This window comes from Anser brachyrhynchus (assembly GCF_964034855.1).
Source record: "Anser brachyrhynchus genome assembly, chromosome: 2".
Classification (NCBI taxonomy): Eukaryota; Metazoa; Chordata; class Aves; order Anseriformes; family Anatidae; genus Anser; species Anser brachyrhynchus.
The window spans coordinates 95,943,209-95,967,525 of NC_137695.1; the positions used below are offsets into that span (position 1 = coordinate 95,943,209).

Genomic DNA, 24,317 nt, shown 5'->3' on the forward strand with positions numbered 1-24,317 from the left:
GCTCAGACATGTCAGTCTCCCCATTTTAATTAAACTGTAAAAACTCTTAAAAAATGTTGAGAAAAAGTGTCTTTGACTTCACATTTTTTATATCTTGTCCAGATGTATTTGTGAATGCAACTGATTTATTTTTTTTAATTTTTATTTATTTATTTTTTTTTGCATTAGCATAGTTATTGTACTTTCTCTTGCTGAGTTTCCTCAGATTTATGTGCTTGGATATCATCCCTTGGGGAACTGCCTTTTATTAGCATTACTTCCAATCCTCGCTGCAATGATGATCATGGAAAGCCTTCCCAGTTACTTGGCTTAATGGCATTATTACTACCGAGAGCCAACTATCAGGCAGAGTAGCACACTTCTAGTGTACTACCTGCTGTAACCTTTCCTACTGCTGCGAAAGATAGGTTAACACTAGGATTAGGTTAACAGTTGGACTTGAGGATCTTAAAGGTCCTTTCCAATCTAAATGATTCTATGACACCATGAAAGAAAGCTGATGCTCTCCTATTTTTGTTGCAAGTCCTTTCTTCCTATGCCGGTTATCTTCTTCAACAATCTTGTCTGACCGCATCCTGGTTACAGGATGTCTCTTGCAGTATTTTCGTGTCTTCAGTTTCCCATTTTTTCACCCCAAACTTGTTTTAGTGATGCAATCATATTCTTGTGCACCCTCTGTATTGTTCTAATACGTAAAATTAACCCCTGCAGCAGAATACTCCTGTTTTCTTTCCCACTGTTCTTAGTTAAATCTCAGCCCTGAATTTTGCTCTTTACGTGTTCTGAATTTTCCCCAATAATTCCTTTTGGGAAGAACTCCTTCTCCTTTGATTAATTCCAAGAAAGTCTTGTTTGGTTCCTCATGCTTAATATTTGTTACCATCTTCTACGTAATTTGCAGCCTCCCACAAAGGGAGAAATCAAGACTATTTATTCCAAACAACCAAACCTAAGCCCACAGCATGCACCAGAAATGTCACCTGCATTTTTAGGGTTTTAGCTTCCTTTACATACAATGTATATTCTAATGTCCATCATGTTGGTATTTAAAAGTTGGCTGCAAAGCATCTTTACACATATATACATTGCTACTATTAAGCTTAAGTTTTATTGCAACATGTAAATGTAATTTGAAACTAGGTTTTACGTATATATAGTTATCTATAATAGACAACTGTATTGCTGGATAAGAAATTATTAAGTTATATCTATCCACACACATACTCATCATCAAATCCACCAAAACTCCTTGCTTTATGGTAGTTTTCCAGCATCAGGGTGACTCATTATTATTCAGCAACCTTCTGTCCAGAGCAAGGCCTCCAGAGTAGTTGACTGCCTCTGCGTTTGTTGTCCCATCTACTATTTGTTAGCATCTAAAATCGGAAATAGCTCATAACTGCATGCTATGACCCTGTCTGGTAGTGACCAGGTTTTTCCTCTTGCTTAGCATCAGAAATGTTTTCGTTCACTCCTCAGCAGTGCTGGTGAGCACACCTAATTCTGCTGCGTCCCTCTGGGCATGGCCAGAGTCCTCGGCTGGGTTGAGCTTGATAGGCCTCCAAAATCAGAGGACAAACACCTCTTTGTAAAAGCCACAGTGCACGTAACACTTCAAAAACAGCGTTTCAGCTCCCTGCTGCTCTTGAGAGATAAACTGCATCAGCTGTATTATGCCTAATTTGTTTTCAACAGCAAACCCACAAATTCTCATGTGATCGCATGGCCTCAGGATCTTAAGTTTAAACAAAGAAGGCTAAATACTATTAAGGGGTAAAATGAAAAAGTCAAACAGAAAGTTCAGACTAAGTGCCATGGTTGCTTTTTTCCATAGTTCTGTCAAGTCATGGAATGGGCTGCCCGTTATCTGGATAGTGAGTTTGGGATTTCACTTGTCTTCCGGATTTCTATCTATGAGGTCACGTTAAAGACTTTTTTCAACAAAGAGGACCACTTTCTCCAGTGAAAAAAAGAGCTTGTCATTAACTCCCACAGCTTCTTGGCCCATTTTCCGTTCATTTTTGTCAAACCACGTGCTGTCCTGGAGGCAGCGGAGCTGATGAAGCCTGTTTTCCTACAGGATTCTTTCCTTCCACCCCAAAGCTCTTCTTAGTCCCTCCACGGCACGAAATGTCCCTTGTCACCCTCCTGGATGCCTTGGGGCCAACCTGGTGATCCCCATGAGGTAAAGCTGCTCGCTGTGGCCATGGTAGCCCTGTGCCATCCTAACTTTCCCTCACTGGGGGTACATACACGTGTCCACCACACAGCTCCCTCACGCTCTGGGGTGACCGCATCCCCCCACCACAGGTAAGAAAGGTTCACTCTACACCCGCAGTGCCTGGACCAGCAGCACAGGGCCTATCCCCACCGCTCCCTCCCTGCCCCTCACAGTCCCCGGGGCCAGCGGGAGCTCCGCCACCGGGACATCCCGGAGCAAGCCGCGGGCTGCGCCCACCCTGGGGCCGCCAGGTCCCGCCCGCTGAAGGGTCTCGGCGCCGAGCCGAGCCGAGCCGAGCCGAGCCGTGCCCCGCGGGCTGGCCGGCGGCGGGGCGGGAAGGAGGGAGGAGCCGCGGCGGAGGAGCCGGGCGGGTTTCCTGGCGAAGCCGAGGGGGGCAGAGCAGGCGCCGGCTGCGCTGCGTGGCCGGTGCAGGTTGGCGAGAACTTATTGCCGAGCTCCCCCGGGGCGAGGCGTGCCCGTGTCCGCCTCTGTGTCCGGGAGAGGCGGCTCCTCCCGCCCGCAAGCCCGCTCGGCATGGCCGGCCGCCTCGGCCGCGGCGTGTGCCGGGGCAAGCGGGGCCGGGGGTCCCGCGGCGGGGGCGCGCTGCTGGCGCTGGGGCTGCTGGCCGCCCTCGGCTTCTTCGCCTGGCGGCGCGGCCCCCCGCCCCGCCGCGGCGACCCCTCGCCTCCGCCGCCCGCCGACGAAGCCTCGCTGCGGAAGCCCGTGTACGCCAAGCCCGGCCCGGAGCCGGGGGCGCTGGGCGAGCTGGGCCGGGCGGTGCGGCTGGAGCTGAGCCCGGCCGAGAAGCGGCGCCAGGAGGAGAGCATCCGGCGGCACCAGATCAACATCTACCTGAGCGACCGCATCTCGCTGCACCGCCGCCTGCCCGAGCGCTGGCACCCGCTGTGAGTACCCGGGGGGCAGCGGCGGGGCCTCTCCGCCGCCCCTCGCACCCCGTCGCTCTTCCCAACCCGCTAAACAGCTTTAACACCGCAGCCCTCACTAGCAGGCTTGAAGCCGTCGACGCTTTTCCTTCTGCTCTCTTCTGAAAGGCATAAAAAGGCGCCCGGTGCAGGTGCGTGTGTGACTCGGGAGAAGCCAAGTCCCTCCGCTACCCGCAGCAGCCTGGTGCCAGCCCGGGAGCGCAGGGCTTCTCCTGCTGCTGTCCCTTGGGCAGGTCACCGCAGCCAGCACGCTTTTTTCCAACCACTCCCAGCTCTGCAAACATTGTACTTTCCAGAATTCAGCCTTGCACGGCACTCGAGGGGCTGATGCCGTGCAGGATGAAGCAGTCTGTTTTATCACCAAGCAGGCTCAGACACAGACTTACCAGGATCACATGCTGTTGTGTCGTGTAGAAATGCCCCCTGAGATACATAATGCTCTTCTAAACTGGTGCTTTCCGTGTTCCTCAATGGTCAGTTGTTGGGACAATTTACCAGAGATAATGGTATCAGCGCTTTAAAAATAAGGGTTAGATACTATTCGATGGTCCTAGTTGGCAGGCAACAGTTCGGTGCGGTCATGAAGCTGCTGCTGCACAGCAAGTTGGGCTATATGGCAGGTTCTGGCCTGATGCAAATGCTTTGCTCGGTGGTTCAGAGGTACTCTGTTCCTTGGTTCAGTGGGCACCGCCAGTGGGCAGCCAGCTGGGGAGAAGAATGGTCTTAAACTATACATTGACCAGTTGTGGGTATGTGCCTTCAGCCAAAGAGGGCAAAGCCATGGTTGCTACCAGCCCCTCCAAGTCCTTTCCTCTGTTCCTCCAGGCCTTGGCTTCCACCAGTTTATTTCGTTGCAATGGGCTTGTGTGGTCGCGAGGAGCTGTGGAAAGAGCAGGGCTCTGCCTCCACCGTACCTTCTCTTCGTGTCAGTGTGTCCTGGCTGGTAGCTCACCCGATTCTAGTTACAAGTGCTCAATCTAAAACATGAATCTTATGGTAGCTCTTAAAAAATCACAGTGCGAATGCAAGGCATTTTTATCATAAACTTAACCCTGGTGGTAGGCTTGTTTTTCTTAGTTAGGTTTTACCCTCCCTTTAGAAGCAGTCTTTAGATCATAGGCTAGAAAGGACCACTTTAATCGCGTTCCTACAGGAAGAATTTAAATCATTTTAACAAATTGCTTTGGACTCCTGCCATTTCTCTCAGACAGGATGTTGGAGGAAATGGAAGATCACAGTTGTTGAGCGGGGACATTGTAAATAAAGGGGGGAGATTCCTGAAATGAAAGTAGTGTAAGTAGACAGATAAATCTTGCTACAATTAAGCATCCGTTTTGATTTTAATACTTCGATGTTGAAATGACAAAATAGATCCAAACTAAAGGATTGCAAAGCGTCAGTGATGTAATCTTGGAGATAATTGTCTTCTGAAGATAGGGCTGTATTGTACTGCTTTAGTATCTGCTGGTACACTGAAGTTCTTCGTGCCTTTCTGCACAGTTAAATCTAAATTATGGCAGGAATATCACAGAACATGTATCCAACTCACACAGCAAATGTAAAAAAGAAATCCCCAAAGACAATTTTGCAATAAGGTTGTTATTACCTTTCTTAAGAGGGAAGACTGTGTAAGAGATAAGTGAAAAAAAAAAAAAAAGTACTAAAAAAGGTATCAACAAGCCTGTACTGACCAAAAATTCATTGCACTTCAGTGTAACATTAGAGGCTATATGGATATGTCAAGTCTAGGAAATATCTGGTTTACTTTGTTTTCGGGTTGGTAATGCTTGACCAGCCAGTTCAGTTCAGCATTTCATGATCTTTAATGCACGTTGGGGCGTTAGGAGAGGCTGATGGCAGGAAATAAGAAGTAATGGTAGACTTCATCCGTCCCTAAAAATGATGCAAAAGCTACATTTTTAGATGTGATCAATGGAACTATTCTGGTACCTAATGACGGGAAAGTGACAGATATACCACTTTTTTTTTTTTTTTTTTTAAGTGGCGCTCTGGAGGAGAGGAAGAGAACTGTGTACTGGTAAAGCTTGGACCTCTTCCAAGTTTGTTATTTAGAAACTGTGGTAAGGAATAGAATTAGTTGCATGTAGATAGGTGTGGTCTATTGAGAAGGAGTTGCCCTGGCTTTTGTCAGGCATGACATGTCTCAAACCTATTGGAGTGCTTTGAAAAAACAAAATAACTGTATGGATAAGAAGGCATAATGTGTTGGTATTCTCAGAGCCTTTTGATGAGTTCCTTAAACAGGTGTGAAATAAGGTGGAAATTCCTTAATTATCCATAACTGGATAAAAGCTGGGAAGCAGTCACTTACTTTTTTTTTTGTAGTGAAGGAAGGCTGCTGGTAAAGTTCCACAAAAATCTTGCGGGACCCAGTGCTGTTCAGCTTATGGGAAGGCTCCTATAATGAAATGACTAATGTGCAGCTCTTCAGCCTGGAAGACAAGCTACTGAGGGGTGCCTGTTGCTGAGCCCCTGCAGTGCGAGGTTGGTGCATGAAGTGGGTGAAGCAAATCGAGCCACCTCCTTGCTCCAAGAATCCGTTTGCTGTAAAGTATAAGGAAGTCCATCCACTGTGAAATTCAAATCAAGGATTCATCAGATATTAACAGATACTGGGCTTGGAGACATTCTGAGCTATGTGCTTTTGGTCTGTTTCAATGTATCCTTGTATGTTTAGAGGTGAGTCTGGAAATTTAGGTCGAAGGAAAATGGGAAGATGAAAAGAAAGGGAAATAAATATTGGCAACGTCCCCACTACCTGAATGCTCCATTGCTCCTTTTAGCCCTAATGTCCTCCCACGTTCATTAGTGACCTACTCTCTGGGTGATACCAACTATAATTTTTGAATATAATCTTATAATAAGAAGGAGAATATCTGAACTATGAAACCTTTAAACCTGATCTGCAAAATTGTGGATATAAAGTTCTTCTTTATCAGAAACTAGTGACATAAATTTTTTCCTCTTGATGTGTATTGTATATCCTGGGCTTGCTGTCAGACCGGACATGTAGCAATAATTATTTACTAATAAAGGTAGCTGTGGAGGTGTCCAGTGTTGTCTGGCTGTAATGGGCAGGAAGAGAAGGATGACGGTCTGATTTTAGCCCCCAAAATAATGTAGTGTTTGACTACGAATTCTATACAGATGTTATGCACTGTATTACAAAGTTTGATCGACATTAGATATTTCTCCTACTAATAGATTCCTGCAGAAGTAAATGTTCAGAGGACCTTTATTCCTTGTTCTCACAGACCACCATAACGTGTTATTCTGGGAACTGATCGTGTTTCTCTAGATTTACAGACTTAGAGTGTTTGACAACTTCTATAGTTTCCTTTAGACGGTTGCTGCTTCCTTTAACTGTCTTAACTTGAAGTCAGCAACTGATACTACTGTGTTTCATCACACAAAGACTTTTTGGTCTTATTTGGGCTAGAGCTGTGTGCACATACATATTATATACGTAAATAATTAAGCCATAATCATATTTTGTATAAAATATAGATAAGAATGTATGATTTACCAGGAGATTACCAAACGGTGATACAATATGTGAAAGGCTGGGCGTGAAATATGTCAGAGGATCATAGAGTGACTGAGGTTGGATTAAATCTCAGGGGTTTCTGGTCCAGTATCCTCAAAGCAGGGCAACTTCGGGGTTATTGCTGCAGGCTTTCCTTGTCTGATCAAATTCAGAAAGTCTCAAAGGATGGGTACTCAGCAGCTTCTCTGGGTACCTCTTTCAGGGCCACTGTGAATTTTTTCCCAATCATCATGTTACCTAGATGGGCCAGATTTTCTTCCCAAAGTCTGTCCTTCGTTTTTCCCATTTATACACGTGTGCAACAACAAGCAAGCATCCTGTCAACCGCTGACTTTCTGAGGGTCCTGCTCGGGCTGACGCCCTGCAAGTGCCACACAGTGGGCTCAGACCTGTGCATTTTGGCTGCTGGTGCATGCTGCTCAGCATTCCCTCCCCGGCAGCATGGCCCGTCCCCTCTTGTAGGGTTTCTCCTGACGAGCTGGTCTTCTGGTCTGTGGGACTGCACAGCCCCGGGATCTCTTGGACAGTCTTGTACAATGTGTGAGAAAGACATTTCTAGTTTTTCTGCCAGAGGTCTTTTCAGTTAAGGACTGTGCCCAAGAGTTTTTCCTGATTTTAGACATTCTACCTTTTTTTTTTTTTTTTTTTGGAGGGGGGTGTGGAAGGGAGGTATATTCTTCACATTACGTGTGCGTTGCCCGTTTATTCAGGGATGGTTTCCTTTTGGCTGGCTCTAGTTATAGGAGGAGCAAGGCAGGGAGAGGCGCTTTCGTGCTGACTCAGTATTTTTCACATACTCGGCATTTCATGCTGTCTTTTTCATGGTGGAAGCCCGAATCAGCCCTTTGGGCTTCATTTCACTCATGCTGAAAAGCAAACGGAGTTGCAAGTCTTTTCTGTCATCCCTTACCTGGCAAGTGATTTTGGGTCACCACAGAACCCCCCCTCCAAACACTGAATCTGGTCTGCTTAATCATTAACAGCTGTAAAAAGTCTTAGAGGTTCGTTCTTTAATTGTAGAAAATTTTCTGTGGTTTGGAGAGAGGGCTTGTTTAAATATATGTAGATATGTCTTTAAATATACATGTGCTTAAATACATGCACACACAGAGCTTAGTTCCTCCTTAGTTCCTCACCATCGCTATTTATGCCTGTAGTATTATTTCTTTTGGGGGATGTTGTCCTTGAGTTCAGAGCAGCAGACTTCTGCTAAGATTGTCCTGACTTTCAAAACTGCTTTTTCCACCTATTCCCGGATTTGAGTGCGAGTCACTTACCGTTCCTCTTGGTACAGTGTTTTGTTTAGTTTGCTGGATTGTAAATACCAAATTACGTAGTCTGCTCATCTGGCATTATCTCACTAGCAAATTCCCCGAGCAACTTTCAAGACTGGTTTTGCTCCACGCTAAAAATGACAGCACCTCGTTTCGATGGGCAGGCGGCTCCCACCAGGAGTTTCACCTGCTGCCGTGCTGCAGGAAATGGCGCCACAGCCGAGGGTTTCCTCTCCAGTGCCCTGGCTTCGCTGTGAGCTTCTCATTTCATTTTCAGATAGCAGATAAAAAACAGTAGTGACTTCTTAACGCCAAGGAGTCCACTTTCACCATAAGTGCTGTGCTTATCTGCAGAAGTTTGAACTTGCCCATGTGCCTCTTTGCAATGCAGGCATTGCCTGCACCTGGGTTTATTAGCTATGCCCTTGCTTTATAGCTGAGCAGAGTCCAAACCAGACCACACTTCCCTACTCAAGAGCAAACATTTTGCGTAAAACACTTGCAGTTGTATACACTTTCAGTAGCTTCATAACACTGTGGTTGAGGTTTTTTGTTTGCTTGTTTTTGTTTTTCTGAGCTTTTCTGGAAAGGATGATTGGTTATCAGCAACTACATTAGCCATGATACCTTGTAGTCATTACTTTATTAGTTTGCAGAGTTGTTCACTTGCGTAAATATAGGCTTTAGACCCACAAAGCAGAGTGTAACTGGGCCTTCTCATTCCTTCCTCCTGCAGTTAAGTGGAGGAGTAATACATCTGCAGCATTAATACTATTTTTTATTTATTTTTTTAATAAGTAGGCTTTCATTTTGTAGCGGTACAAATACAACAGTGCTTCCACATGTGCTTTGGTACTTTGGGATATCTTACTATTTTTGAGATGCTGTTTCCTATCTTCTGTAAAAAATGTGTCAGTTGTCTTTGCCATTATGCTTCTGTTCAGTGGTCACCCTCCAACATCTAGTAGAGCTTGCAGTGTTATTTCGTGAACACTTTTCTTTACAGTTCTTTGCGGAGATCCTCAGCTTCCTCTGACCTCTAGGTGACTGCTTGGTTTCAGTTGGTTTCATTTTAATGTGACATAGTTCCCAGATCAGTGACAGTAAAGCACAAAGTGCTTTTTTTTTTTTTTTTCCCCAAACAGTGCTTTCACTATACACGGATGTCTCTAAGGACCAGGTGCATCTGCACCCTGCCGTTACTGATGGTTGCAATAACTTTCAGTTACTGTATTACTTTGCAAATTTTTTTTTCTTGTCCTGAATCAAATTACTCACTTGAAAGTAAATTTTTGGATGTAGGTGTAGGAAATCGTATAGCTTGGTACAAATGTTAAGTGTCTCACTGATTTGGAAGAAGATTGCAAATGCGGGTAGCCATTTGACCAAATGACAACACTGCTTTAAATCTGCAAAATAAATAAATAAATAAATAAAAACATATTTTTTCCCAATGGGTATGTGGCGAAATGATTTCCAGAAGCTGGGCTAGGTAGGAACATCTATAGTCTTTTTATAATATTACAGAATTAGGAGGATCCATAGATCAAAAAAAAAAAGTGAATATTAGGATATGGATTTATAGATGATTTTTTTTCTTAATACATTTTTAATCTGGTTTAAAGAGGTTTGTATTTTTCTTCAAACTTCTTTACTAATATTTACTTCTATATCAGAAGACTTACTAACTTTCTTCCTTGCATCTTATGGTGTTTTTATAGCAGCCCTTTATGACCTGAAATCCCAAATTGGTGTTTGGAAGTCTTATCTTTTCAAGACCTTATTGCCACTGGTAAAATAAGACTTTAAAATAGTCTGGAAAACTGCTCCATAATCTAGCTAGCCTCACTTTTCAAAGACTTGATCACATTACAGTCTCATAGACTGTGCTGTGTCCTGGGGAGGGAGTCTTTCCTATCATGATTTATTCCCCCAGATGCATGTTTGATAGCGTGGATCCGGACTGTGGCTTCCTGCCGGGATAGAGGAGAGTGGGTGGCAAGAGGTACAGCCAGTGTCTCTCCAACTCGCCCTGCTGACGCCTTCACCCTGATAATTTGGCCATCCTGGCAGTTATTGGGAGCTTGCTGCTAATCTGCTTTGCTAAGCAGAGCAAGGCACACCTTCCGTAAACTTCAACACCTTTTTCTGCAATATCTGAGTGCTGTGCAGCACGGAGGTGTGCAGAACCGGGCGCAGTCTTTGCATTCCTTGCTCGGATAAGGCTTTAAGGCTTTTAATTTTTAAGCAGAACTGATGCTTATTTCAAGGTACTCTCAGCTGAGAAAATATATAAGAATGAAAAGTTGGGTGGTGTTTGGAGGAGATAAGAATAACCCTATTTATCATATCCTTCAACTGCGTTGAAAATGTTGCACTTACCTTGGTTTGGATTTTGATGCAGTAGAGCTGCGTGGCTTTTGGTGCAAACAATGGGCATTATGCATAGATTGCTGTCACAGGGAGGAGCAAGGAAGGCTTTTCAAACACATATTCATCCTGGAGCAGGTAGTACAGCCACGATAACTGCAGGTTGGCTCAGAAAGCAAGGCTGCAACCTGTGTCATGCTTCTGAGCTTGAGATGCTCATGGCTGGCTAAGAGGAAGGCTCAGGGGAAGCACAGCTTTGGGAGGGTGGGACAAGGAGGTATTTTCTCTTGGCAGTCCCTCACACTGATACCTCTGTGGTTTATGGGGTGGAGGAGGTGAAATTGGATTCAGATGCCCACTGTGTTCAAATTAGGAAGAGAAAAGGCACTTGTGTGGTGAGCCAGTGTGCCACTGCCTGCCCTCACAAACCCAGCAAGCCTGGTCCCTGACCTACTGGGTCAAACCCAGCCCAAAGAAATGTGTAGCTCTGCTGGCTGGGTGACACTGTGACAATGCACATGTGGCATGTGACGTACCACAGTCGCATAAATAACGTTAAATCAGATATGGCAATGGCATGTACTCTTTTGAACTTCCTTTGAATCTTGAGCTTGCCTATGGTTTTGGACTATGTAGTGAAAATTTAAAAAACAAACTTAAAAAATGTTAGCAGTCTAAAACAGTTGTATTGTGATAGATTACTGAGAATAACTGAAACCTATTGATTTTCACTACAGACTTTTTCATTAAAATGTTGTAGTCTGTTACTTCTGAAAGAGAGGTATATCTTTACAAAATACTAAATTATTTGTGAGCAGATTGTGTTCTTAACAAACCTCTGAAAACTCAGTTTGATATTTTTATTTTTTTTTCTTAAAATACGAGTAGCTGGGCATGTAGAACATAAAATTTGGATATTAAAAATGTATTTTCTCCTGCCACATTGCTGTTAGAGCTGTGGTGGAAGTCTTGCACAGAAGTATGTCAGCAGCCATTCTTTATGAACTCATGGCAGCGTGCCCAGTCTACACACGTCCATGCTCTCTCTCCCTGCGTATAGATACGCATCTCTGAGAGAGACAGCTCTTTAAAATGAAATAAATTGAGTGATTATGCTAATTGACACAAAAACTCCCCAAAACAGCCCACTTAATTTTGTTTAGGCTTCTCCTGACTGATGTCTCCTTAGTTTCTAATGGATAACCTAATTGCAATGCTTGCTAACAACGTTTTGTAGTATAGTAGATTCCACAGTTAAATTATTAAACTTGTCAGCCTCACAGCCTCAGTTAGAATGGAATTGGCAAAGGCAGTGTAAAGAAATAAAAGGAAAACCCCACAAGACTGTTGCTGTATGGTGATACGTTTTCATTTGGTGAAGGTAAATGTTTGAGTAGATGCTGTAGAGAAGGATCAAGAAAAGATGGTAGACAGTGAATGTGTTTTTAAGTTTGTGCTCCCTGAAGGGAACGCACGTACCAGGGTTATTCTCTCTCTTCCTGTCTAGGAATTTAAAGATTTGTGGCTGAACACAATTAGAATTAAAGTTGAATTAGAATATAAGTTGATAAACAAAAGCTTTGCTTTGTCTAATGCTAATCTGTATAAATACAAACAAATAAAAACAAATCCCTGTGGTAGAATGAGGCAATGAGAAGAGTGGTGGAATTTGCTGGAATGCAGATGACAGAGCTGTTGTGTTTATTTCCCATGCTTAGAAATGTCACGTTTACAAGCAACTCCTTTCCTTATGACCACATGGTGCTTCTTTGAACTGTTTGGTGGTTATGATACTGAGGTTCAAGGTGGTGTATCAGTCGCTAGTAGGGGCCATGGGTAGTTTCCTCTCACTTAACTTCAGCCACGGAAAGCAAAGCATCTACTCTACTGTGAAACCTCTGTTGACAAAGGAGAGGTGAGGGCCTACAGAGGCCTGTTTGTCCATCCTGGATGAGTATCCCAGGGAATGTGAGGGGGATCACCTTCTGTCTGTGTCTTCATGGACACGCAGAACCCAGACAACCAGCTCAGGGACGGCACCTGGCTTTCAGATAGTTGCCGTGAGGTGCAGGTAATGCTGTCTGACCGTGGGCCCCCGGCCTAGGCGAGGACAGTGTTGGATGCTTAGGGGTGGCGCTGAAGCATGCCTTAGGAGCGGAAAGCAGCTTGCAATATAGGCAATATAAATACACATTCTCTATCTGCAAAAACGTGTTTTTGGACTCCTGTCACGAGTTTATATCCTCCCTGTCATTTTAATGACATATTGTAACTTATATACGTTTGTTGTTCTCAGTAACCCAAAGTAGAAGTGAATTGATTCACATAGAAAGTAGGGGCTTGGATACTTGAGTGACACGTGGGGGATGGAAATGTATCTGGAAGTTTGCAAGGGTGGATACAGAAGATGTGATGTGAAGATGGTTGTTGTAAGTAGACTCTGGGAAATGGAGGAGACCACTAGTCTTGAAGTCAGGTTTTGTATCTGTAGTGTGTTTTTTTTTTTTTTTGAAGCTTGTTTTTCTTTTTAAGTGTTAATGTTTAGTGTCGATATGTATCCTTAATTGTTAAGCAATGACACTTCTAAACATTTTTATTTCAGAAAACCATTGTTTTTCATGATTTTCTTGCATCATTATTTTTGTAGGGTTTAAGTGCTTTAGCTTTGTGATCTCTACAATGACATTATTTTTTAAGACTGAGCAAAACTATCTGAAATTTCCTTCAATATAGAAAGATAAAGAAAAGTATGCTGCATTTTAGTGACAATATTTGAGACTGGCAGCCATTTAGCAATAATCTAGGAATGGATATGTTTCTTGGAAATAACTTATGAGTTAAACATGCAAACTTGCATAGAAGCTAAATGACAATTTTTATTTTTATTTTTTTTAAGTTAAAAGTTTTCAGAATGTTAGCTGGTACATGCATGCTGATTGTCCCCCCCCCAAATAAATGCAATGGACTAAGAAACTGAGCTTTTGGTAGTGCTCTGGGTGTTTTGGTATGTCAGGTGAGTGAGGTTTTCCTGCTAGGTGGGAGCTGGCTGCAGGGGACTGAGGGCTGAGGGCAGGCACAGGCAGCAGCCACAGGGAGCCAGCTCTCCTCCTTGCCATGCTAATAGGTCACTGTGCTTGATAAGAGTTTTTTTTTTTTTTTTTTTTTTTTTTTTTCAGTTTTAGCCTCTTTCTTGACTTCACAAACCTAAGAAACACGGGCTCTGCTCTGTCCTGTAAGAGACTTTTCTCCAGAGCCTTGGTAATGCTCGATGGAGGAGGCAGAAATGCACGATGAATCAGGAGCAGTCTGGGGACTGCCATATTCTCCGCCAAATTATGTTTCCTGTCTCCAGCATGTAATTTTCAAGCAAATCCATTGAAGTCTTTAATCTATAATTAGGTTTATAAGCTTCTTTAGACCTTTTGGATTTCCTTTCCCTTTTTAAATAAGGGAATGCAACTTTATAATTCCATGAATCTTCTTGAGACATTTTCCAGAGAAAGCTTTCCTGGAGGATTTCTCCTATTTATTTTCTCTTTTCTTAAGTTTTCTAAAATGGGTAGGTAACGATCCTGTTTCCATCAAGAAATGAACTGAAATTACCTGTTAGAAGTGATTGTGATATATAACAAGATTTTTTCCTGGCAGTAATGAACATAATTGCTTTTCAATAGGCTAAAGTAAATATGTATTTCTAAAATTGGATTCATAGGGTTGGTTTTCTGTGATGTTCTTAGAGAAAAAAGTTAATTAAAATGTTACTCCTTTTAATGTGTTAATGCATGAACATTTGGCAAAGTAAATTATTTCTGTCACCAGCCGCTGGTGTGAGGTAGATCTCTGTATGCAGCATCTTAGCAAAGATTACAGCCTGGAGGGATGAGCAATTTTGTACTTCACTGTGTAAGTGCGTGTGTGTGTCTGTGTGTGAGTAGATGCGTGTATACATATATTAAATGAATGGTGTTACACAGCATTCTTGTCATGTTTGAGAAGCACATGTCTGTGTTCCTACTCTGCCCAAGTATCGTTTCTCCTCATTGCTTCCTCATTTTCAGGTATTTATTACAAAAGTACTCTACATAACTTTTTTTTTTTCCCACTCATAAAAATTTTAATTTTAGGAGTGTTTTCTCAGATACAAACTTTGTTTCACTTGTTATACCACAGATCCTACCAAATATTGCCTACTCTTTAAACAAAACTATAAGAAGTCTCTTTATTGCTAGCACAGCAGCATTGCATAGCAGTAAATGTGGTCTCAGTGTGCTCTAGTTCTAGGTAAGCAGTTTCCATGCCATTCTCTGGGTGTTTTGAGGGGGGACTACTGTATGTTGCTGCCATATTTGCTTCTTTTCTTTTTTTTTTCTGTTTCTGCTTTGGTTTACCCATTCAGCCCTAAGTTGTGTGGGTTTTAGGGGATTTCTGGTCTTGATGGGAGAGACATCTTACGTGCTGCAGTACCTTCTGGTCCTCAGCAATTTACAGAACCTGAAGTGTGTCCCTGTGCTCCCAACAAACCCTGGTGTCTTCCAGGCAGTAAGCAGGAAGCACAGAAAGCCTCTCAAATCTCAAAACCATTTATTTTGGTGGGTAGCAAACTTGCCAATACAGAGGGCTTGAAGAAATGGGGAAAAGTGGTGATAAGTACTGGCGTTATTTTAAAATTCTTTCAGATGAGGGAAATATTTAATTTATACTTTTGGCTCATCTGGAAGTTTCTTGGCATCCTTATGTTCATTTAGGGAAGTTCATATATATTTTTATAGGAAATACATTCTGGAGCTTAATTCAAAGGTTTGCAAACCTGTTGGCTCTCCACGGAGTGAAAACCATGCATTTTTTAAATTATGTGTTTTTGTGGATTTCACTATTATATCTTGGCAGCTATGTGGTCTTCCTGAATTATGCTTTAGTGTACATACTTCTTAGTTCTGTTACTGCTTTTTTTTCTCTTTATATATTGCTGTTTCTTCACAGTTATATTTTGATTGTCTAGCACTTGTTTTATTTTCCAAAATGCAAGTGTACAGTAATTTATATTTTTTTACATCACTTCAGTTTTTTATTTCTCCTTTTTTTTTTCTTTCCGTAATCTGTGAGTCGTATTTTAACCACTGCTTGCTCCTATACTTGTAGTAATTTTGTGAAAAGGCAGCTACTGCACATACACCAGCCCTCCTATTATTTTTCTGTTTAGATATTTTTTGGGGCTGCAGAATTTTAGTCATAATGTTGCTGTAGAAATAGGACTTCTGGAAGACCAGCTTTCTAAAAGTGTTTGCATGACTACTCCATATACACAGGGTTCTTCTAAGATCCTTTAGATAGTCTTTTTTACAGTTAGTAAGTAGCATATGGACTCTTCATTTGAGAGTATTCTCCTGAAAATTAACAAATTCTTTTGCACTTTGACTAAATGTAGTCCCCTTGCTTACAGATGCAAAGAGAAGAAGTATGACTACTATAGCCTGCCGAAAACATCAGTTGTGATAGCTTTCTATAATGAGGCTTGGTCAACACTTCTGCGGACTGTTCATAGTGTTCTCGAGACATCTCCAGATATACTTTTAGAAGAAGTTATCCTTGTGGATGATTACAGTGACAAAGGTAGGAAGAATAATTCTAAATAATGTTGGATCTGTTTTGTGTGGTTTTTGGTTTTGTTTTTTTTGTCAGCCAGTCCACAGGAGGAAAAGATCTGCTCTTCTGATAACATACCATGAAATTGTACAAAATGGGAATCTGACTGGAAACATTTTGTCTCTTTCATGGCGGTGAAAATTTCAAGTTCTGGATGAAATTTAGTTTTGAATGGGGCAGCATGTTTGCTTTGCTGTAGTGCGAGTGCCTGCATACATGCATAACTGCAGTCTGGCCAGAGCATTTCACGTTTGCTAATTTGAGCATGTTTTGGTTGCTCCAAGGTTGTGCTGCTGTCATTTATAGTAATAAGTAAAGAGTTTGTCTGTTTTTATGTGAATTATGGGACACAAGCCAATGCTGACATTTTCTACCACACATGAATTGTGTTAAGAACAAAACTTCTGCATGGTAAAGCCTTTACATTTGAGATACACCTAACAATTTGGAAATGAATTGCAGAGGCAAATATGAAGCATTCTGTTTCTTAAAAGAACAGACTTTTGTCCATCCTTACCCTTTCCTTACATAGACAGGATAGCAGAATCAGAGCTCTAAGTCCAAGCATCTTCAAAGCACTACTGTAAGTTTTATGCTTCTGGAAAAAGATCATTCTGTAGCATGCCATAAATGAATAAATAGAGAACTATATTATTTTCTTTCTGTTGTTACAGAGCATTTAAAGGAGCGTTTGGAAAACTACGTGGCTGGCTTACGCAAGGTGCGTCTTATCCGTGCAAACAAGAGGGAAGGGCTGGTTCGAGCCCGACTGCTGGGGGCTTCTATAGCCAAAGGGGACATCCTGACCTTCCTGGACTGCCACTGTGAGTGCCATGAGGGCTGGCTGGAACCACTTCTGGAAAGGTAGAGTTACGCTCTGTCCTGACTTTGTCCTGAGGCAGAAGGAAAAGAGTCAGTTTGGCACATTCCTGCGCTCTGCAGGGGAAAAATTGCTCTTCACAGACCTTTTCCAAAGGTTACCGCAGTCTGATCCCCCAAGCAATGCAAGTATTTTTCTCCTGGCAGAGGGATAGAAAGTAGAAGTCTGGAAGATGAGGAAGTAGACTATTTATTTATTTATTTTTCTTGAGAGCCAGGCTGCTCTTTTTCTTCCGAGAAGTGAAAACTTTGTTTTCAGGAGGAGAATCCACCCCCAGCTGTGAAACTACCTTAGGTAACGTGCTTATCAGCCTGGGTGAGTAAGATGATCATCTCAAAAGATATGGACCCTGAGACATCCTCTTTTTCAGGACAGCATACACATAAGGAGTTTGGAAGAGAAGTCAATAAACTCCATCTTCCTAGTCCTGAGCTAATCCAACATGGTTGCGATACAAAGCATCATGGGGCAGGTAGGACAGGGAGGAATTAATGTTCTGTCAGCAGTGACTACTACTTGGAACACCATCTGTCCTAGGATATTGTAATTTAAAGCTGTGTAGTTTCTCTATATTACAGGTCTGCTGTGCAGTTTAGAAAACTTCCATTAATTATTAATATTATTAAAATAATATTTAATATTATTTTAAAAAGAAACCAGAATGCTAGATGTCTGGTACAAATATTTATGATAGGCCTCACCCAGTCAGCAGCCACAGAGCTGCTCAAAGAGCACTTTTCCCCTACTGTGGGTTCAGCCACTGGTATACCTTGCTGCAGCACCCCACCATCCCATCACTGCATACATGAAGTTGTATTGCTTTTGCCCCTTTTGCTGAACCCTTAGATCTCTGCCCCCTTTGACATCATTAGCAGACAATTAGAGTACCTGAATCAGACCTCCTAGATACTGCATATAGAAAAACATCTCCATTTAAAATGTTTTGAAAATAAATAAATAAATCCTTTCCGCAAGATCAGCGGCTTGATTTGCCTTCTGTAAAGGTCCCATCTCAGGTATTGCAGATGTCAGAGAAGGGCTGTGCAAACTGGAGAGAGATTTCCAAGAGGAACAAACGCCCCATTGTACATTTGAGATTGTATCTGGAATAACTGTTTTCTTCTTAGAAGTGTCTTTTTTTTTTCTTCTAAATTTCATGCTGGATATATTCCAGATAATTGTAGGTTAACTATGAACAGTACAGATAGTGTGAAGAAAGAAAAAGGATTAAAAATAAGTGTGAAGAAACAGAGGGCAGACTTCACTTTTTTTAGCAAACCACTAGATGGCAGTCTTGAGAAAGAGTTTGGGTAATTCCAATGTGTGAAAAATTGCCTTCTGTAAAAAGTTATCTTTGGATGTGGCTTGGAATCGGTGCCCTTTTTGCTCTAGATGCAGATATCCAACTCTAGGGGATTGTTTGTATGGCATTGGCGCAAATGTATGGAAGCAATATGACAGTGTTAGCATTTTGCCATGCAGCCACTGCTGTATTTGTAAACTGCTTGTGCATTGTACCAGCTAGTTAAATCTTAATTTACAGAAAAAGTGATAGTTTTTCACTTACCTGATGACTGCAATCATGTGCCAAATATTTATTTTTTACTCCTTTTCAAGAACAACAAGGCTTTTTTCCATTTGATAGGGATTTTTTTTTTCTCTCTGTGTTTGTAACCTTCTCCTTGCTTTGTGCATAACCTTTATGCAAGTGAGACAGGAGACAGCAATATTTGTATAAGCCTTTTTGTGCACTCTGCCAAATAGGACTTCAGTGTAGGATTTTAGAGAAGAAAACAGCTGTGTTGCGTTTCCCGCGTGGCAACAAGAAGGCACCGTTTCATGTTTAAGGCAGTCTTTCTCAGCCCAGACAATACTTTTTTGGAGCCACTTCTGTTCTCTTCTGTATTTAACCATCACAAGATGCTCTAATTTCAGAGAGTTGAGTGCAACGGGGACAGAGCCCCTTGTTCAGCCTGGGGGTTTTAAGCCTTATAATCCCATGAGGAACCAACTCTCCTTGAGTGATAGATACATCAGATCTTGTATGGCCATAGAGCATGTTCTTTTTTTTTTTTTCTTCTCCCAAAGAAGAAAGACAGAAGAACAAGAAGAACATGCATATCAGAAGATGCAGGGCTAAGCAAGTCCCAAAGTCAAGCAAGCTACTTTTTCATTGAACTAACCGGAGATGTCTAAGACTAGCATGGAAAAGACTGCTGAAGAGGGATTTAGGAGAAAAGCCTTAGCTTCAGCTTGTATGCCTGAAGTTGATCTCCTGTGGTATTAGGAGAGGCCTTTCAAGAAATTAAGGCAAAGGGTCCCACTGTCTTTTGTGAGGGCAAATGCTTTTGTAAAGGAATCCAGAAAACCCTGCATGGCATTGAGACATGGGAGGAAGTTTATCTCCTTGCAGAAGTAGGCTTGCAAGGGATGTCCTCAGCTCTGATGTGTTCTTAGTACTGATAAAGATCTTAACTATCTTTAGATCACACTTACTGATAGTGATGTTATATGCAGGACTATCTTGTTTGTCCTTTTAATTTCCTGTGGTGGTAGGGTTTCTTGAGGCCTCCTTGATGATCTAATTCCCACATGGAAACATCACGTGTTTTTTTTGTTTTAAGCTCATGGCATCTTTTTGAATTACTGTAGTAGTGTTTCGTGTAACCTTTTGAAGATGATCACATTTATAAGAACAATTGTGACTTTGAGGGTCATAGACCCTAGACACCTTATTTGTCCCTGGAGAATGATAATGGCCATGCTGAAAGATGACACAGTTTTGCCTCTGAGAAAATCCAGGAGTCCCACTTAGATCCTCTTCTCTCTTAATATTTCAGAAGCAGCTACCTGTACAAAACAAAATAGATGCTTTTTGTTGAGAATGTGATGCTAGATATGACAGCTGAGCCAGATGCAGAACCTGTTATCTCAAGCCAGCTGGTGTATCTCTCACTTCCAATGTCCAGGAAGAACGCTGCTTGCCAGATGCCTGCAGCTGAGTCCATCCTGGTGCATCCTCCTGATGCATCCTCAACAAAAAATTGGTGATTATTCTTGTAGCTGCTTTTTGCTTGTATTGCAGCATGAGTTGAAACAGGGCAAAATTTTGTGTTTGGTATTCACCATTGTTTTCTTTTCTTGACAGTTCTGTTTTTGAGAGAAGTTTCTAATAGAAGTCACCTTTCTCTTATTTTAAAAACATCTTAGGATTGCGGAAGAAGAATCGGCTGTCGTCTGCCCTGTTATTGATGTTATTGACTGGAATACATTTGAGTACTTGGGAAATGCTGGTGAGCCACAGATCGGTGGATTTGACTGGAGGCTGGTCTTCACTTGGCATAGTACCCCTGAAAGAGAACAGAAACGAAGAAAGTCCAAGATCGATGTGATCAGGTTAATTTTTATGCATCCTGTTCTTGAAATGTCAATGTTGTGAGTGCTTTTGACTTGAGTTGGAAATGTCAGGTGCTGACAAAATATGTAATAAATGAGTGCTTACCACTTATAGTTACATTACATATTTTGTTTGGTTCCCTATTTTCTGAAATAGCTCCAGAAAAAGCACCATGCTGCTGGAAAAACTACTGCTCTAAAAAATCAAATTCCCATGTAATCTTTTGTGTGGAATCCTTATTGCACAAGTAGTCACTTCTTCAGACAAAGTGCCAGACACTTACCAGCGCAAGGAAAAGTTGTAACTTCTTAATTAATAATGAAGGATGTCCTCTATGAAAAACGAAGAGATTCATGTTGTAAAAAGTGTATCATGGTCAACAGTGAAAAAGGGGAAAAAAAAACATGAAGCAACAAGAGGGCAGAAGTCATTCAGAAGACTATCTGTGCTGTAGCAATAGTGGTGGTTCCTTGGTCTATTTTCAAAGGTGAACCTGTTTGCAAGTTCCTCGTTTCGGTTGAAATGGTGTAGTCTACCCACCATAGTTTCTGAGGGACTAACTCATAGGAGTTCATGTGAATGTCTTCATGTAGAGGCTTTTCATTATGTTTGCAAGAGTTGCTATCTGTAGGTGTTACTGTACATACATACTGTATTTTAGGAGAGGTAGGGTAAGTCTGCAAAGGATGCATCTGGAAGATGGGCACTGTAGACAGAATCCTGAGAGCTGAGAGCATGCTGCACTCCGCTTGGAAGTTGCTGTGTTTCAGCAGTGCATTGTGAGAAATGAAGCAGCTGTTCTGCACTTTTAACGTCACGATTTTGTTAGTCCTTGCTTTTATTTATAATCTGTCATCTTATAGCCTACAACAAATACAGAATGATTCATTCTTTTCCGTCTTTTCTAGGTCGCTTATCATGATAATAATACCCAGTACTTCACAAATATTAATGAATTTATCCTCAGCGGAGAGAAAAGAAGCTTGCTTTTTTTTTTTTAATGGGAAAAGTGAGGCAGTAAATTAGCCCTTCTCAGCATATATTAGTTCACATACTCCAAAAAAAAGTTTCAAAATAGAGTCAAAACTTTTAAAGCTGCTAGCTTAAACATGATGCTTTTCTTCTCCACAAGACGGAATTGTTTCTGGAACGCCAAGGGGAAAATGATGAGGGATAAAGCTTCAAGGTAGACTGAGGACCGACCTCTGCAAGTGGTACAGTTATCTGGAGAAAGCAGCAGTGCTGAGAGGCTGATATCACTGACAGTTATGTTTGGAAAGACTAGATTTGGAGTGAGACAGAAGAGCTTGAATGTTTATAGAGATTTTTTTCCCTTCTGTCTCACCTCATCTCTTTCCGTTCTTTGAAACAACGTATGACAGTATAAGACTGTTGCTTCAAAAAGATGACTGGTAAAATTAGTTTTGACATATTAAGAATAATTGATCGCTACACCTAGCATTCGTTAATTTGTATATCAATAGCAATTTAGTAAATTTCATAAGCGTCAGCTGAATTTATTTCCAACCTGCATTATTTGGTTGGCACTTTAAAGAGGGTCATTTGCTTAGACTGTAAACAATTAGGAGCAAAATTGAACATACTCAATTTTATTACAAGCACACACTACCCTATTGAAAGAACGTCCCTTAACTGTGCTGTGGCTCAGGGCCTTGTGGCCTTTTAGCGTGCCCCATCAGTGTGGTTCCAGTCTTGGCCCCTGATTTTTTGTCAAACATAGTAAACAAACAAACAAACAAAAAATACAGGTGGGTAGGTCTTAGAAAGAAAAAATCTCTCCAGAGGCTATGTTTATTTAATTCTGCTCTGCTGATGTCTAAGAGCTTTCCCGCTTGATATTAATGGAATGTTGTTATTAATTGTTAAAGCACAGATCTGTGTTTGCTTTCCAATTAAGGAACATACAGACATATATTGCACTTGGAATTTCAGAACTGACTGAAATAGTTCTGCTTATGTTCTGTTTTTTGAAAGTAAGAGGCTAGTCATTTATGGGCAGTTTCAAAGATGCTGTAAGTGCAAAAACTTAACATAATTTTTATCTTCTATCATTTCATTGTTATTTTTATTTTAATACATTCTGGAGCTCATTTATGATACAGTTTTATTAGTAAAAAGTTAAATTCAAATGGCCTAACAGTGTAGTACCTAACTGATTAATGGCTGACTGTTACTTTGTATTCAGAAGACTGAGAAAATGGAAAGTAAAAATGTATTTATAATCCATTGCATTGGTTCTTTAATTTATATTTTTTTCTTTTAATTCAATCCAGAGTTACTGTTCTCTTTTATAGGTCTCCAACCATGGCAGGAGGATTGTTTTCTGTGAGCAAGAAGTATTTTGATTATCTTGGTTCATATGACACAGGAATGGAAGTCTGGGGAGGAGAAAACCTTGAGTTCTCATTTAGGGTAGGTGGTTCTATTGAATGGTTTTTTTCATAAGCATAAAAATACGTTTCTTACTTGTTTCTTCACATCCTTTTACTCAAAGAGATGTTCTGAATGTCATAAATATAAAAGCAGAAAATATAAGAAAATATAAGCAGCGGTATGATATTAGAATATGAAGTTTACATTCTGTGGCTTGAAGCGGATAGCTGGAAAGACATGTTTGTAATTGACTCTGGAGTGCTCTGTAGCAGTTGATAGAGAGAACAGACAGCAGCTGATGGATGTTATCAGTGGGACAGGATGCGCTAGCCTGTGTTTCTTAAAGGCTTTATTCTGTTTCATGTCAGGAAAAGTTTGTATAAAGGTTACGAAAGGCAAGGGGAAAATCTCCAGGAACTGTAGTGAGGTACCCCACCAGAGGGTGGACCTGGGCTCAGGCAGGAAGCAGACAGATAGCTGTGCTGGAGTGGAAAGGACTTAGGGCAGAGGAAGAGAGAGGTCTGAGCCAGACCAGGCTGAGGAGTAAAGCAGTCGTGTCCTCGTCAGCTTTGCTGTTACATGTTACTACTGCGGATTCCCACTGAGCGGTGCCTGCTCCTGGTTTGTCCCACATCACCCTTAGTTTGTTGAAGTAATACAGTGGTGCTTTAAAATGTACCCCACAGTTCCATTTTTGACTTGCAGGGAGTTCACAATCTACCATCCATGCCTTCCCTTTTTGTTTTTTTCTGTTCCTCATTAGATACATGTTATGGTCATATTTGCATTTTTGTCTGTCGCTGGATTGCAGGGGGTGGGGATCGGTGGTTTGGTTTTGTTTTTACTAGGTAAGAGCAGCTTTCAGGGATAAATAGTATTTTTATGTTAAAAAACACTCTCACGAGGAAGGAAGCATCAGCAGAATACCTTGCTTTAGATGTCTGCCTGTTAATAGAAGAAATGTGCCGTCTTTGTGGCTGCTGTGCCTGTCTCCTGTACTGCAGAAATCTGAGCAAAGAGGGCACAAAAATTAGGGAAGAAAAGGGCTAAGGAGGACAATGAGCACTGACCCAGAAATGACATGGTTTCTTTCTGCAGGAGGAATTCCCAGTTGGGATCACTGTTTGATCTGAAGTCCTGACTGCCTCCTATTTCACGTAGAGATAAGTTTCTCCGGCACCAAAGTCCAACCTCACAGCTCACTCGTCTTAGCAAATTCAGGGGGCCTCAGCCTGAGGCTCAGAGCAGCTTACCCACCTCCGTGAGGTCTGTGAGCTTCTGAAGCAGGCATCTCCCAGCTGGCTGCAGTTCTGGTGCAACCTGCATTGATGTGTGCATAACAGTAGTCTCTTCTTTCCACAGGAAGGCACTTCTCTTTGGGATAATCACTCAGTCACAGGGTCAGGAGCTACAAAATAGCTCTTGATGAAATGTTTTTTGTGCCTCCTTTTGCAAGGCTTCTCAGGAAGCCGCAAGCAGCAATGGATTGGGTTCATATTTGTGGCCCCAAAGAACTGATGGTGCTTGTCACTGTGAAAAGGCAGTCTTAGCTAGGGTAAGACATTTCATGTGGTGTAGGAGGGGGCTCCATCACTCACAACCCAAGGTAGGTTAAGCTGGAAAGCA

The 24,317-nt window shown here is 41.9% G+C and overlaps 1 protein-coding gene across 1 annotated transcript in view; it reads left to right on the forward strand.

Annotated features, from left to right (window-relative positions):
• The first annotated feature begins 2,381 nt into the window (after positions 1–2,381).
• The window catches only part of GALNT12 (polypeptide N-acetylgalactosaminyltransferase 12), a 49,122-nt gene continuing 27,186 nt past the window's right edge, over positions 2,382–24,317 (forward strand). Inside the window, exons 1-5 of the mRNA XM_080580428.1 lie at positions 2,382–3,126; positions 15,818–15,987; positions 16,695–16,884; positions 20,111–20,296; positions 22,613–22,730. Of these exons, the coding sequence (XP_080436554.1) occupies positions 2,756–3,126; positions 15,818–15,987; positions 16,695–16,884; positions 20,111–20,296; positions 22,613–22,730 (1,035 nt within the window). The 5' untranslated portion in view covers positions 2,382–2,755. The remainder of the gene's footprint in view (positions 3,127–15,817; positions 15,988–16,694; positions 16,885–20,110; positions 20,297–22,612; positions 22,731–24,317) is intronic.